This window comes from Melospiza melodia, chromosome 6, assembly GCF_035770615.1.
Source record: "Melospiza melodia melodia isolate bMelMel2 chromosome 6, bMelMel2.pri, whole genome shotgun sequence".
NCBI lineage: Eukaryota > Metazoa > Chordata > Aves > Passeriformes > Passerellidae > Melospiza > Melospiza melodia.
In genome coordinates, this window is record NC_086199.1 from 27,174,391 (window position 1) to 27,190,586 (window position 16,196).

Here is a 16,196-nt window from a genome sequence, read left to right on the forward strand (position 1 = left end):
GTTGGTTTCATTCTGTAAATATCATCTTAGATGTAAACATGCTGAATTGTAGATATTCAAATGTGAAACTTGTGACTCAAGACTAAAGGTCATGATGAACATTGATGCACGAGTAGGTGTGATTATTTTAGTATGTTACACTCCCACAGCTATATGAAAACCACCTTTGCCAGTAAGGCAGTTTTGTCAGTACATTTCAACTTCTGTGCAAAAGATCTTTAAATTAGCTTGCATTACTGATACAAGCTGCCACATTTTGCAGTGAAACAGCTAGAAGGTGCTACAAATTGTCTTCTGTGCTCAGGTCGTGCTGAGTGGAAGTATTAAATTTTGGCAGAGAGAACAGAAAAGCTACGAAACAATAATACCTTGACAGCTATTTGCCTAGAAAATGCATGCCAGAGATTTCAGGGGTGTTCTATATACATGGTAGTTTTATTAGTTTTCCAGGTATATATCAGATATCTCAGTTGAATGTTTTGACTATTTGTCCTGGTTTTTGGAAGGTGTCTCCTTTTTCATATGTATCTATGTTAACACAGTAGTACCTGTGCCACATGGTACACTCAAACTGGACCAGAACAGTTTAAATAGTGCTATGTTTCTACAAAAAAAGGTTGAAAAATTGTGAGTTATTCAGTGGTTGTGAATAGAAAACACATGCAGTTAAAAAATGTATTAATTAGTGAGTTGCAGCTTATTATGAATTTAAAAATAAGAAAGGCTCTGAAGACAACTTCTTACATATAGAGGATTTTAGATTTTTTCAAGCCAAGTTCAAGACAGAATTTAACACGTGGCCACTCTTCACAAGTCTTTATCCTGTTAAATTCCTCAGGTTTCAAATCTGTAAAACCAGGGTAATGTACTGATGCATTATGAAGCCTAAGTAGTATTTGTCAAGAACAATAACCTGCTAACAGGATCTAATATTATAATTATTTTGTCTACAATATTTCCCTTTCTTTTAAATGAGTAATTTTGTTGTGAATGTTAGACAGAAGACAAAGCATGTATGAGGTAAATACAGAAATTGATTGATACAAGCAGTAGTTGAAAGTAGATTGATATAAGCTGTAGCAGAAAATTCCTTTCTTACGAGGAATTTTGTGTGCTCATTTGCATATTCTCATTTTTTGTATTCTGTTTTTTTGATCTATTCATTAAAAGCATCCAACATATGCACATAGAAGGCATTTGTAGGGGAGCTTATTATGTGGTGAAATAAATGGTCTTGTGGTGATTAGGTTTGTAAAGTGATTCTGCATTCTTTCTCTTTGTGGTGACAGTCTTTTTATGGTACCTCCATTGCAAGGCAAACTATTAAAATTCATTGGGTTGAAGAACAGTGCTTGGGGGCTGCAAATATTCCCTGATTCAGACCCTTTAATAACCAGATTTTCTCTGGGTTATGGGTTATAGTTTTGTAACATAGTAGTTCTCAAAATGCATTCATACATTAAATTTGGGGTTCATGTGCAGAATGTTAAATAGCTGGAAGCTGTTGTTCAGTGGGAACAAACAGTGTTTTACATAACAAGTGCCTGTGCAGGGTACGCTGCCATTTCTCACACTCTGGAATGAGATGACATGGGCAAGCAGCTTGAAATAACTTACAGTCAAAGCAGGCTGCAATATTACTAGTGCAGAATCAGAGAATACACTGATTTGGAAGGGACCCATAACAGTTTTAATAGTAATTTAAATTATTTTTAAAAATTAAAGTAATACATAGATTAAAAAATATAGATATCTAAAAGTGAGAAAGTATGTGATTTATGGATGCCTAAATTTCTAAATCATTTCAGTTTAGTGTTCTAGTTGTGGCAATGTGAAGATTAAAAAAATAAGCATGTAGGATAATTAGCAGTGAATTTCCACATATTTTCCTCTAAAGTACGTTTCTTTTGAAATCTCTTTCAGGCATATGTGGTATTTGTCTCTACTTTAGGAGCACAATGGCTTGAAAGGAACTTCTCTGCCTTCCTATCTCATATTCTGGATCTTGTGTCTCAGTCTCACCCCAAGGCTGTTCAGAGTGCCATGGATGCTATCGGCTGTCGCCGCTGTGTTTCATTCATCCTTCGAGCTACTGTAGGAGGCCTGCTTGGGGAAAAGGCTCAGATTGCAGCTGCCAAGGAGATTTGTCAGGCCATCTGGAAACTGAAGAAAGTTGTAGGTATGGGTCTAACAAGATTATCCATTCAGGCCTTTGTTTTTCCTTTTTTAAGTGATTGTCCAACTACCTAATCCAGAATCCACAGAAATAGAATATATAGTGCTGATTTATTACCATGATAATGTAGAGGGCTTTTGATGGACTGCTTTGTTTTTAGCTTGGGCTGGTTATTTGCTTCTGTGTGTACCCACATAAGTATACACAGATTTTTTTTAACATTCTATTCCTGGCAAATAAAATTTTAACCATTACCAACTGAAATAATTGCAATAATAGTGTACAGACAGTATTGCAAAGTAAGTTAGGTTGCCAGATAATGCATTTCTAGTCAGATCCTGCCTTCCTGTTCAGAGCAGTTGACACTACTGAAGATTCAAAAAAGAAGCATTTGTTCCTAAATGACACATGAGCTTTTCTCATGAAGAAAAAAGATCTCTTGCATGATAAGGTCTTGTACACTGCTTCCAGAAAATGCCTCTGATCTTCCACCATTGTCCTTCTGGAGGAGAAGAAGGAGAATCCTGGACATAACCTGTTGTCCTCTGGTGTACATGTTGTATCTGATTTAAATATCTAAATGTTTTGTGTCTAAAGAGACATAATGATCTGTGCCTCAAAATATAAACCTTCAACAAGCATAATATTTTTCCCCCCCTCTTCATTCCATATCTCTGCCTTCCCACTTGCTTGATCTTGCAAGATTTCATTCTTTTCTTCCTGTTTTTTTCCCTACAATGCAGTAAAATCTGGCTAGTTATATCCAAGTAAGTCTTATTCAAGTTACTTTTGGTAGGGCAGACAATAGCCTATGATGTAAAGATAAGTAATTTGATATTTTCCATTTATCCACACAATTGCCCTCACAGATGTTACTACACCATCTGTTTGTTTGATTTTGGTAATGATTTCATGGTGATTTTCTTTTATTGTGTTATCAGATGCTGCAATAAGTGATGGTAACTTGGAAACAAAAATTAATACAACAGATGTAACAGCGAGTCAGCATGTGCTTGTGTGTGCACTTCAGGAGCTCGGAAGCCTCATTCATGGCTTAGGAACTACAGCAGCGCCATTACTGCAAGACTCCAGTACAGGTACAAGCCCTGAATTATTTTGTGAACCAGAGTACAAATCAAATTTATATTTGTTTGTTCGCTGTGATCTTCTCTGATTTCATATGGCTGTTCTTCTCGTGCTCAGTCTCCTAACCAGAGTCCTCCATAGTTCTTCTATTATTTTCTGTTTTCTTCCAAGAAACTTTAAAAAAAAGGGGTGGGGGGGGTGGGAGGAGGAGGGAAGGTTGTCTGCCTTACATGCTGTAGGAAAATTTTAGACATTGCCCAAAGAGTTCTGTATCTTTCCTAAGCTGTACAAGTATGTAAGTTAAAAAAAAAAATCTTCATTTAATTTTACTCCATTAAGGGTCGTATTTAAATTGCAACACTTCATAATGTTTATAGTAGAACTGATTGAGCTGGGTACCTTTATTTTTCTTATTTAGCTGCATCCATGGCATGGATTTCTGCTTCCTTACAGAAGCTTACAGATATTTTCTATGTATGTTGAGGGATAACTGTGCAATATGTTAGGTTTTCTCCATAATGTTGCTTTTCATCCAGGATAATTTTTTCTAAAAAGAGCTTAATTATTTAAATTCATTACAGTTATTTTAAAATAATAGTACTTTTTCAAGAGAAGTATAGAAATTGGATCATGTTATGTTTGCCAGTCCTGTGTATACGTTTTTGCTTGTTTGACAATTTGCTTGCCTCTTCCTTAAGTGTGTTTGTGCATATTATTTTTCAGGTGTTCTGGAGGCAGTAATTTCTGTCATTGTTCATCCCAGCATTTCAGTTAGAGTGACAGCAGCGTGGTGTTTGCGCTGTATTGCTGTAGCCCTGCCCTCTCATGTGTCCCTGCTGTTGGATCGTTGCATTGAACGCCTCAGTGCATTGAAATCCTGCCCAGAAGCAGTAACTGGCTATAGTTTTGCTGTGGCTGCTTTACTGGGTGCCGTAAAACATTGTCCTTTAGGAATTCCACATGGAAAAGGGAAGGTATGATGTGAATACTTTTCATATAGTCTGATCTTGTATTTTTTTGCAGTGGTATTTGCATATTTTCTTAGTGACATGATCACGATACCCAGTGATACTGATGAGATACTTTGGTTCCTCAAGAAGAGGACTTTGAAGCATACCATGACTCAAATAAGCAATTATTTCTCTCACATGTATGAGGAGCAAAAAATCCTGTTTCTTGGGAATGACTCTCAAGTGTACAGGTTAGTCAGTGCTTACAGCAATAACTGCAGTTATCTTGAAAATCGTTGGTCAAGTCCAACAGATAGACACTTTTGTTTTGTAGACTATAACAGAAATCAGCTTCTTGCGTTGACTCAGTCAAGATGCCAATCTCCTCAGTAGCACAGATAGAAGATGCTGTGCTCTGAAGTTTTAAGGATATGCAGCTCTAGAAATAAAGACTGGGGGAAGGAGCTGTTTCCATCTTAATGGGAGCTTTATCCACTGAGTTACTCATGTTTGGAAAACTGTGGTGGATCACAAATGTCAGCAGCACATGCTAATTTTTTGCATGATGTAGAAACCTGCATTCTTTCTTCTGGAAATAACTGTTTCAGTGTCAGCGGACATTAAGAACATTCTGGACATTCAAAGTCCTGACTGATGAACTTTTCCTTGTGATTGCTGAAAGATCATGCAGAGAGAACAGAATGGATGGCATTTGCCCGCTTTTTTAGATAAAATGTGTCATTCAGATACTATGCACCTAAGCAGAGCTGAAGTTTCTGTTTAACAGAGAAACATAATTCTTAACAAAGATTTCTTTTAGAGGAATGTAATAGGATGAAATAGGGCTAGGGAGGAGGTATGGGAGGGCACAACAAAAAATGGGAGGAACACTGTATTCTGTACTGAGCTGGTGGGGGGAAGAACAGAACAGTTGACAAAAGCCCTTTTCTGCTCTCTCCTAGGAACACTGCCAGATTCCAGACTAGTTCTTCTTCTGAGGAGCAGAAAGAGACCAGTGTTGAATAGAGCAGTTTTGAGAAGGAAATATCAAACATAGACAGTAGTGATCTGTAGAGAAGCTGTTCTATATTAATGGATTTTCCTTTGAGAGGAGATAGAGTTGCAGGTGGAACATAAAGAAAAATTAGTGAGCTTATATATATTTAACATTCTATTGCTTATAATTCAATTTTTAAAAATTCTTCAAATATAAGGCATTCCTGCTAGTACACAGAGAAAAATTGTCAGAAATCATTAAATTACATAATTTCTAGCATGTGTGCTTTATGGGTAGTATATGTATACTACGTTTTTAGTTATTTTTTAGTAGTATAATTTTAAAAAGGTACTGTTTTATTTTAGAATCAAATGTATTAACTCTAGCAGGAATCAATACACATGCATTTCTTCTTTTACAACTATCTGGTAGCATTATGGAACTGGGGAAACTAATACTTCAGATTGGAAAAAAGACATCAGATGAAGTTTTGGAAGTGTAAAAATCTCAAACATTCATGAAGCAAACTTTCATATGCAGCCTTTCATACCATTTTAAGTGTGAAAAGAATTTATATAAAGATGTGTTCTGTCTTAAGCTTTTTAATGATACTTTTGATAATGACACTTCTACTTGGAATACTGACTTATGAGCAGTTTATTTTGGAGACTGGACATAATGCAAGATGTAAGATGTTTTTTAGCATTTGTGAAACATAATTGAAGCAAACAACATGCAGCATTTGTAGACATACTGTGGTAATTGTGCATGGGCACAAGAGTGTTCCTCAATGTAAGTTGTAGGTATCTCTTGGTGACAAGTGGAGTCACCTTGCATTTAGCACATAGAGGGCATGTGCAATTATTCTGGAGCAGCTAAAATAGGATTAATTCTAACTATACTATTTTAATTTTTTTGTCAGTCATACCATTTGTTGAATTGATAAATATTCAGAGAGAACGATAGACTTTATTGTGCAACAAGGATAAAAAAGATAATTACCACTCTCAACCCTTCTTCTGAGCTGTAGTTCATAGATGTCATGAATACATTGTGACATAAACAGAATGTCAGAAAACTTGTATCCTTCCAATGCGCATTCCTGTGGAAATTATCAGTTGTCATTTTACTGCTGATAAAGGAGAGTGTACAGAGCAGCAAAGAAGTATACAAAGTACTCCAGAGAACTCCTGAGGCCATCCTAGACTAGTGCTGAAGTCAGGAATTGCAATTTCATGAGCCCAAGTTTATTGCCATAGTGTAAGAGGAAGATGGAAATCTGGGAGCAAGAGAATAGGTTACACCAAATAGTATTGAAAAAAAATTGGTATTTACCAAAATGTGATTCTCTGTTTTTCTCTTTTACTTTAAAGGTAATCATGACAGTAGCAGAGGATTTGTTGTGTTCTGCTTCTCAGAACAGTCGCATTTCACTGCAGCGAATGCAGGCTGGATGGCTCCTGATAGCTGCTCTCATGACATTAGGTAGTAACTTTCTACAGTTCTTCTTAATCTACATTAAGGTGTTCAGTATTCTGTCTCTGATTTTTTTGTTTGAGGTTTTGTCTAATTTACTGCTGCAAAATAATTTTAAAAACCCCAAATGTTTAAATATTTAGAAAAACTTTCTGAGATAAAAATGTTACCTCTTTCAAATTTACTGTTAGTTCATTGGGAGCTATGTTTGAATAAGAGTGATTTGAGTGGGACTGCTAATAATTAAATTTAGATAATAAATTTCAAAGTAAATCTAACCAAGTGATCATGAAGAACTTTAAAATATTTGTCACAGCAAAAAATGAGCTAATAATTTGCATTTCCTGCTTGTCAGGCATTTGAAATCTTACAGAACTTTTTAAGATGTATTACTGGTCAGGTTATTGACTGTGGTCAATAAATTATTAATGAAGAACGTATTTTATTTTGGTCATATTTTTAATGTTTTCAGTATTATGTATAATGTATTACTTCTGCCCAACAATTCCCTTCTTTATATTGTTATACTAGATTAACCTAAAACAAATGTTTGCTTTTCTGAACATTACTATTTATCTTTGCATCTCTTTCATGCTGGTGATCCACAGGGTCTGTACTTTGTAACAAACAGGCATTGTAGCTGGTTTGGTAATGTACTAGTAAATGTGTCAATGGGTATGTAGTGATATATGAAAATGAAGTACCAAAACAATAAATATTTGAGAAATTACACATGAGAAGGCTGGGAAATGCATATGGTTTTGTTCACTCCTGCAGAGATTTTGTGAACACAATAAAAAAGAGAAGGAAAGAAAATTTAGTTCTATTAATCCTTGCCTTGGCCTGACAACTACCAATCCTTATAGGTCCTGCAGTTGTCCAACATCATCTGCCACGAATCCTGTTACTGTGGAAGTGCATCTTTCCATCATCCCCTAAAGACCTGGAAACAGAGAAGACACGAGGAGATGCATTTACCTGGCAAGTAACACTGGAAGGTCGTGCTGGTGCCCTCTGTGGTAAGCAGAATTTGCTGTCTTTCTCTGCATATTTGTTATATGTTAATTTTAGTTCATTTTATTAGTTAATTTTCTTTCTGAAAGAACAAGAACACTCCATGTTGATTTTTTTTCACTAGATGGTAAAGTCTATATTCCCTCCATATCTAACATACATGCTATATAACATATATGCTTATATATCATATATGTTTCATTTTGTGGTGGAAAGCAAACAAACAAACAAACAAAACAAACAAACAAACAAAAAAAGCCAAAAAAACCCCAAGAGAGTTTTTCCTCTCCTTCTTCTAATCAGTTGATTTTCAAGCAATAAATGATAATCAGGAAGGTTGCTTCTCTTGTTTAGCAAACAAATCACAACAGTGACTGAAGATCCAAAGCAGGCTGTGTTCTCTTGTTTATACAGTCTATTATGTTTGGAAAATAGTGGTTTTGTTTTCTACCAGGTAGCTTACTATAAGCAAAACAGAATTAGTGAGTCATTCAAACATGTTTGTGAAAATGGAAGGACTTGGGTAAATGTTTCAATTAGGTAGTTGCAATTCTCAGCTAGGAAACAGCACTTGGAATGTGGCTGCTTTCTGGTAGGTTGCAGGTTTTTATCATGAAATACTGTGTATTTGGGGTTCCAAGAAATTGCCCCAGTGATCTTCAAGTACTTAACATGTTTCAGTCTTGTATTCTAGAGTACTAAAGGGTGCTTTGCTTTCCAGAAATGTGAGTCTTGGTATGGTAAGCACCCTGCTCTCTCACTATTAAGATACATCAGAAGATGTTGAATTCAATAGCAATTTCATTTTAGAAGTACCTGAACAATTAACCTTTCAACATTTTTATCTTTAGATAATAGATAATTAATATGGTAGATTCTTTAGGTGCTTTTGGAAATTAAACTCAAGTTTAGTTTTCTGTAAATTATATACATGCTGATTGGTTCTTAGAGTACAGTAATTTAACTAAATTTTAATGGAAAACTAGTAAAGTAAGCAGTAGGTCACTTATCTTCCTATTTTCTTTTCATTATTATTATGAATTACCATGAAGTTGAGTTACATACCATCACTTAGTTCATAACTGAATGCAAAAAGTAATTGCATTTATGTATGCAATTAAAAGTCAGGATATGAATGTCCAAGCTGAGACACCAAAACAGTGCATCTGACTTTTTTCATTTCTACTTTTATTCATTATTAGTGATGTAGTAATGTAATTACTTTGCTAACATGATTTTTTTTCCTTCAGCTTACCTCACACTAAGTAAATTGAAATCCAATTCCTTTTGTAGCTATTAAAAGCTTTGTTTCCCACTGTGCTGGTCTTCTTACGGATGAAGTTGTTCAGAGACTTCTTCCTCCTCTCCCAAGTGCTGTTGATTTATTGACACAGTAAGTGTGTTTAAAAAACTGTTACTTGAAAAGCTTGTATTTGATTAGTGCACTTTCTAAAGAAATTTCTTTTCAAGGGACAAAAATCAGTGTTTCTGTGTTTGGAGATTCCAGTGTTGTGAAAAATCTAAGGAAGACTTGATTGCAAGAGTTTTTTAAGTTTGTTTTTATATACTGCTTTTTAAATAAAACATACACATTTGCATTTACATACCATTATTTTTTATTAAATAAGAAACTAAGTTCAAGAATATGCTTTGAAAAACGTGGATATTTTTTGTATTTAATTTCAGATCTAAGCTGGAAAGGGTTTTATTAAACTTTTGCTTTTTGAATATAGAACAATTTAATGCATTTGGGTTCCAAGCTCTAACTTAGAGAAATATATCCACAAAAGTTTGTTGTCATAAATATAAATAAATAGAAAGCTTGTTTATTTCTCTAGTATAAAATGAAAATAATGCTTGGAAATGGACAACAGACATTCTGTCAGACCATGTGAAATAAATTGGTTTCCTTTTACTGTTATTTGTGCAAATCAAAATGTACTTCTAATATGTATAGATTTTAAAAGCATTCAGTTGAAACTGGAGTGTTACATAAAACTTGGAGTTCTTCCTATCTATGACATGCTTTTTATATTTTTAGGCTTTCTTCAATATACAAGTCATATGGAAATTCCTTAAAAACACCATCAACAGTTTACAGACAGAAACTGTATGAGTTACTAGCAGTATTGCCCCCAAAGGCCTACGAAGGTACGTGTTTCCGCGCAAGGAGAAATCCATTAAGAATACTGTGGGCTCATTTTAAAGTTTTTGTCCAACACATATTCAGCCAGCAAAAGCAGTTCTGCCTTTTCTAAAAAACAAACTTTATTCCCTCTATTTAAGTTTGATGAATTGTAGCAAAGTCACTGTGAGTTTTGAAAAGCTAGCATTCATGATCTTTTTTCCCTTCTCATATCAAAACAGACCTCTGTTACAAATAGACACTTTTCCTCTATTTTTGGTTGATACCTGAAGTTAGACAATGCTTCAATGATTCCCATTTTACTTTTCCATTAAATCCTAATTCCCAGAGATATAATTTTAGCTTAAACTAATTGGACATATATACCATTGAAAGAATTCAAATTAATTGATTTAATGAAGTATGTTAGAAATTTTGAACTGCTTTACATTATATTAGAGATATATTAATCTGATCCTGTGCAGATTGTGGATAAAGAGTTTGTATTTAAAGAACAATTTCAACAAAATATGGGGATGGAGTTTTTATAGGAGAACATAACAAAAAGAATCTAGGTCTCTGATCGATTAACTATGCACTGTAGGTGGATGAGTCTAACTTTCAGCTGAAATATTTAATATCTTTGTGGTCTTTAAATCATTTGTTGTACAGTAGTTTATGAACTGCAGTAAGGAGCCATAGTGTCTTTGTCAGCTGTAAAGAGAAGCAGAGGGTATTCTTCAGGATAGAGACAATATGGTGCAACCATGCTCTAAATTAGCTGTGTCCTCTGTATTTTGGAAGGAATCCTTACTCAAATAATCTGCTCCATCTAGTGGTAACTGCTAAGGGAATTGGGGCAAGTCCCTGACCTGTGCCTTAAAGCTGTCATCACAATAGAAGTAAATATATAACGAAGCACAGTGTATAATACTCATTTGTGAATGAAAATTACATCTCCACCCCTGAGAGCAAATTATTCCTTTTGCTCTTGTAGTACAGGAGTGACATGTTACAGAATACAAATATTTGGGTGTGGCTGGGTTTGGCAGTTTCTTGGTGTGTTTGGGATTTTAGTGTATGTTCTAACTTCATAGAAATTACACAGTGTTTACAGTGTGACCTGCAAAATGTGCCTCTTGTGAGAGACAGCCTAGCTGAGGATGCTGCAAAAACAAAAAGAAATAGCTTGAAAAGTTTGTTATAAATAAGTGGGCACCCTGCTGAAATCTTTGAAAATAGCCTTAGAATCAAAACAGTAATTTGACAGGTGTAGCCTCAGAGGTACCCACAACTGTGTAATACAGCAGTATGAGAGTAGGGAAGGAATGGAAATGCATACATTGCCAGAACTTATTTTTATATATCTTAACATACAAGTATGCATAATTTAAAAATGCAATTAAAAGTTTTAAAGGTAAAATTTGAAACAAATACCATTCTTTCCGTTTTATTCCACTATGATGGCTTCATGCAGAAACTGTACGTGTTTGCAAATACTGGGAATTTTAAAAATAAATTATGTGGAGAAACAGTGTCACTATGGAACTCATGATGTTTTTTTCAATGTCTACATTTAGTCATTATAAATAGGAACAATATTAGGAGTACTCTGGTGTTTCACAGCAGGGCTTATTTCACATGGCTCAGAGTGACACACTGATTGAGAAGCTTTCACAATTCATGGTTTTATTTCTTTTGTATTTGTTTCCTTCATTCCAGGTAGTTAGCCAGATGATAGAAATCTGTAAGTTGTTTCTTTTTGAGAAAATTGATGATGGAAACATTTACCAGGAGTTATAATTTTAGTATTTGTAAATAATGTACAAAACTTGTTTTCTTTAGTGCAACAGGAACCAAACAAAATGGCCAGGATAATAAACAGTTGAAAACAGACTATTCATATACCTGAGCTTCTTTGTCAATGGATGCCTTTAGATTTCTGAGGCCTGAGATACTGTGATTTCTTTAGGCTCTGCTTGGTCCTTTCCTGCTCATTTTCTGCCTCTTTGATGTTTCTTTTACTGCTGTCATCATTAAAAATCATATCTGCTCAAACAACAGAATGTTACAAAGTTTTACCATGACTGTGCATGAATCATAATTTATTTTTTGCATTATTTCAGCAGTGGCAGATATGAGAAGAGCATATTAGATAAACTTGAACATCAGTGGAATACATTTAACATGTTTTAGTTGCTGTCTTCCATTGTGTATGAATGGATAAGACTTGTAATTTATCTGATCCAAAGTATGTACTTGTTAAGCTGAGGAGAGCTGGTTCTAAAATGACAAATCATTTACATCATATTTGTGATAATTTTCATGTGTCATTAGTTTTGGATTATAATGTGCTCATGTTTTCAAGGCTAAACATTTATTTCTTGTGAGTTAATACAAAAAGTTTTCTACTGTCCAAATTGAAAATTTCACAAAAATAATTTCAGTAGCTTGAATTCTATTAGATTTCTTGATGTTTTCTGTTATCTGAAATTAATATGTTTTGTCAGACAACTCATTAGGGTTCTTTTCATACTTCAGCTTTTTGTGCTTGTTATGTTCCATGGTTTAAACCATAAAATTGAATACAGGCATTCCCTTCTCTTTCTTAATAGGATGAGATGAATTGCTAGAATGCTAGAATTCTGGCTTAAAATTTTGAACTGCTTTACATTAGGGTAATATTGTTTAAAGTGTTGAGGATTGCCAACTGTCTGGGAATAAAATAAACCTTTATTTGGTTTAAAAATGCTGGATATCTCCATGAAATTTTATTTTAAAAACTGGTATTATTCATAAGGGGATTTTTAAAAAAAAATTTTGTCATGATGATGGGTAATAACAAAAGAACAGTCTCTAGTTGTTAACTATAGTAGTTTTTTAAAGGTCAATTTCTATTCCTTTCACACATTGCGCCACATTTGATAGTGCAAACATTTTGCATTTAGATTTGAGTAATGTTTTTTGGAAGAATTACATACTTGCTTAATTATCCAGGGAGACAGGCAGAGCACCAGATGCCTGCAGGGGAGACAGGCTGATAGGGCCAGGAGCTTGACAGGTAAGGGAGAGAAAATCAGCTTCTCAGAATAGGTTCTGTTTCCAGGGAGGGGTAAGTAGTGGTTGCAGCTATCAACTCTGAGTATGCTAATAATTCTGCTTGTGTTCATGAGGTGCTGAAAAGTGGGTTGCCCCACTTTTTGAAACTTCTGTGTCTTGAAAATTTATAAGCAACTTCAGTGCAAACATGTAATTGTGTGATCAGCTAACATCCAAATTGAATGCAAGGAATTGGATATGTGGTGTCAAGTGCCCGTCTCTCCCCCCTCCCCACATCTTAGTGGTGATAATTCCCAATTAATGGGGGCTTTACTTTTCAATCTTAATGCTCTGGAGGCAAATTCTTAAGTAATATTTATATAAAGACTGAGTACACTCTTCAAGATCAGTTCTGCAGTGTTTTTCAACACAGTTAGAAACCAGTCGTTTCTCATCACATGTGATTCAGCATTGGAAATGTTCTCTCTCTACAAAGACTATTTTAATGGCCTAAATAGTCTGACTCAAAATGCCCAGTGTTGTTGTTTTTGTATTATGTACAGCCTTGTCAGGAATATTATGTGCAACAATATGTGGAATTCCCTTTTAACTACAGGCACATTTATCATAACCTATCACTCCTACAATAAAGTTACAGTAAACTCCTGCTTTGTTTTTGCATGCAAACTCCTAAAATGGGGGACTGCATCCATCAGCTTTTGTTTATTTATCAAACCTATGGACGTTTTAAATTACTTCTGCTTGCCAAGTTCAAGTATTCCTTTGTGATGACATAATACATTCCACAGCATTAATTTTCAGGAAATAGAAGAAAATATGGCTGTATTCATAACTGCCATTTCCCCTCTACTTTATTTGTAAATGTAACTAATTTACTGACTTAGCAGTTGTATGGCATTATGCCTTCTGTAAAGGAAAAGGTCTCTGTTTTTCTGCTTCTAGATTGCTGTGGGAGCTTAGCTTGCTTTTGTCAGGTACTGCTCTGTGGCTTCCCCTCTAGCAGAGTCTTTTATAATTAACTATTTGAAAACTAAAGACAAATGTTACATGGATGTTAGTTTTTCAGTATAAATGCATTGCTCCCAAAGTTGCTTGTGGCAAGTAACTAACCAATTATTTTGAATATTTTTTCTTTAATTTAAAGGAGACTTCAGTGCTATTCTAAAAGAGTTAGTGACTGACTTGACTGTCACAGATAGCCAGATTGATGCCTCTGCATTCTTGCTTCCATCCCTTTGTCATGAGAATGATCTCCTTTTACTGGGTCCCTTACTGCAGGAGACTGACCACCGATTTATTGAAGAGCAGGTACTTTTTGTTCTATTATAAAGGTATTATTGTATTTTTGTACAATTGTAGTTATTTAGGACAGTGGCCAAAATATGACTATCACTCTTTTCCTTCTTACAGCTCCTTTTAGGTAACAGCATAGCTGGTGGCAGCCTGGAGTATGACCCTTACTCAATTTATGAAAAATTTGCAAAAGGGGATTCAGTCCCTAAACCACTACCTCCTGCATTATCTGTTATCAGTGCAGCAGGTCGACTTTTTGGAGTTATGTTTTCCCACATAACAGAATCTCACAGGTAAAGTAGTAACTGCTGGGGAATTTAGGAGATGTTGTAAGATGGTCACAGTGTTTGACTCTGAATGCAGAAGAAAACAGTTCTGAAAAAATAATGAATTGCGTAAGTGGAGTCTGTAAACCATCTGAATAGCATTAGACCACCAAATTATTGGATTTTCCCTTTAAAGTTGCTGACAACAAGAAGGTACATCCAGCAAGAGGTTATTGTCATAGCAAATGTGTGGACCCAGAAAAATAATGGGGGTTTTTGATAGCCAGATAAAAATGGAAGCTATTTTGAGAGATGTTACGCATTTTTTGTGGTGCCTAATACATAATACATTCTTTATAAAAAGTGGATGGGGAGAAATGAGTGCGTGTGTCAGCACAGTTCTGTCAAGGTACAAGAATGCTTGTAAGAGATCAAATACTTCTCTTGGGTTTTTGTCTATGTATTTTCTCACTGCATATATGGCATTTTGGTTTTTTTCACATTTATAAGCACACTGATTACTAAAGCATAAAATTCCTGAAGATTTTTGCATGTAGTTGCTTTTTTTGTGTGCTTCTGTGTGGTAATATTTTTGAATGCAGCTTTAGAGCAGATAAATTATTTTAAAATTAAATAGCTTTATATTTTCAAGGCCTGCTATAGTTAGATCTCAATCGTTAGCTCATGATCATTATAGCTGGTGATGGTTTATAGATTCCTATGTGGGATGGATGTTTCATCTTGATGAGTTCTGAGTCTTGATGTCTTTTCTACTTTGAATGTTTGGGGTTTAGTGGCGGTTCCAGGCAGGTGTTTGTTTATGACAGTACCTGCCAATAAAATTGACAAATGATTTATTTGCTCTTCTGACCTGTCTTTACTTCTTTATTCTCTCTTCATTGACTGCTTTTATTGTGGATTTTTTTTGTCTTTGTTTTTTTGCCCTGTCTGTCACCAGCTTTCTGGTTGGTTTTCTTCACTTGTTTCTCAAGACACAAATTAATTGCTGCAGATAAATACATTTTCATTTCTTTTTCCTTTGCCTCCTCCTTTCTCAGTTGTAAGTCAAAATGCATTATTCCCATATGTAGTTCCTTTTAATAATGTCTGTTCAATGTTACTTAGATATGTGATTATCTGTCAATACATTTAAGGAGACAAATGGAAAAAGTTCCTGTTCATATATGGAAGTTCATGTTCTAATATGGAATACACTTTTTTTTTGTAGTAGACAGGGATGCCAGTTGAATGAAAATGCTCAAGAGCTGATTTATTCCTCTATAGATTTTGTTATGGGTTTTAAAATAAAATAAAAACATTTGATTCGTTTCCTTAATTTTCAATTATGTGGCTTCTTTTCTGTTTTTGTTTAAGGCTCCAAGTGTTAGAACAATTGTTGAATTCCATAAAGCAAACAAAAGGATCTCGACAACAAATAGTGCAACTACATGTTGTGTCTGCCTTTTCTACTTCCTTAAAGGTAAATCTGCTCTTTCTCTCTCTCCTTTGTTTCTCTTTCTCTCTTTGTTACTAAACTGCAGCATCTCTTGGTTCAAATAGATCAATTGCTGAGGTTTAAACCCAGCCAGGCAGCCACTCACTCACTCACTCACTCCCCCACAGTGGGATAGAGGGGAAAGAATTGCGAGAGTAAAAGTGAGATAAAGACAGTTTAATAGGGAAAGTAAAAGCCATGCACACAAGCAAATCTAAACAAGGAATTCACTTCCAGCTTCCCATCATGTTCAGCTGT

General features: G+C 34.9%; 1 protein-coding gene across 9 annotated transcripts in view; it reads left to right on the plus strand.

Annotated features, from left to right (window-relative positions):
- The window catches only part of HEATR5A (HEAT repeat containing 5A), a 64,323-nt gene that overhangs the window by 18,958 nt on the left and 29,169 nt on the right, over nucleotides 1–16,196 (plus strand). For 8 of the 9 annotated variants that reach the window (XM_063160409.1, XM_063160408.1, XM_063160412.1 and 5 more), the window contains 10 exons: nucleotides 1,924–2,179; nucleotides 3,118–3,273; nucleotides 3,986–4,236; nucleotides 6,583–6,694; nucleotides 7,552–7,704; nucleotides 8,993–9,092; nucleotides 9,741–9,850; nucleotides 14,029–14,192; nucleotides 14,295–14,470; nucleotides 15,818–15,923. In XM_063160409.1, the coding sequence (XP_063016479.1) occupies nucleotides 1,924–2,179; nucleotides 3,118–3,273; nucleotides 3,986–4,236; nucleotides 6,583–6,694; nucleotides 7,552–7,704; nucleotides 8,993–9,092; nucleotides 9,741–9,850; nucleotides 14,029–14,192; nucleotides 14,295–14,470; nucleotides 15,818–15,923 (1,584 nt within the window). The remainder of the gene's footprint in view (nucleotides 1–1,923; nucleotides 2,180–3,117; nucleotides 3,274–3,985; nucleotides 4,237–6,582; nucleotides 6,695–7,551; nucleotides 7,705–8,992; nucleotides 9,093–9,740; nucleotides 9,851–14,028; nucleotides 14,193–14,294; nucleotides 14,471–15,817; nucleotides 15,924–16,196) is intronic. The other variant, XM_063160416.1, reaches the window with a different exon arrangement.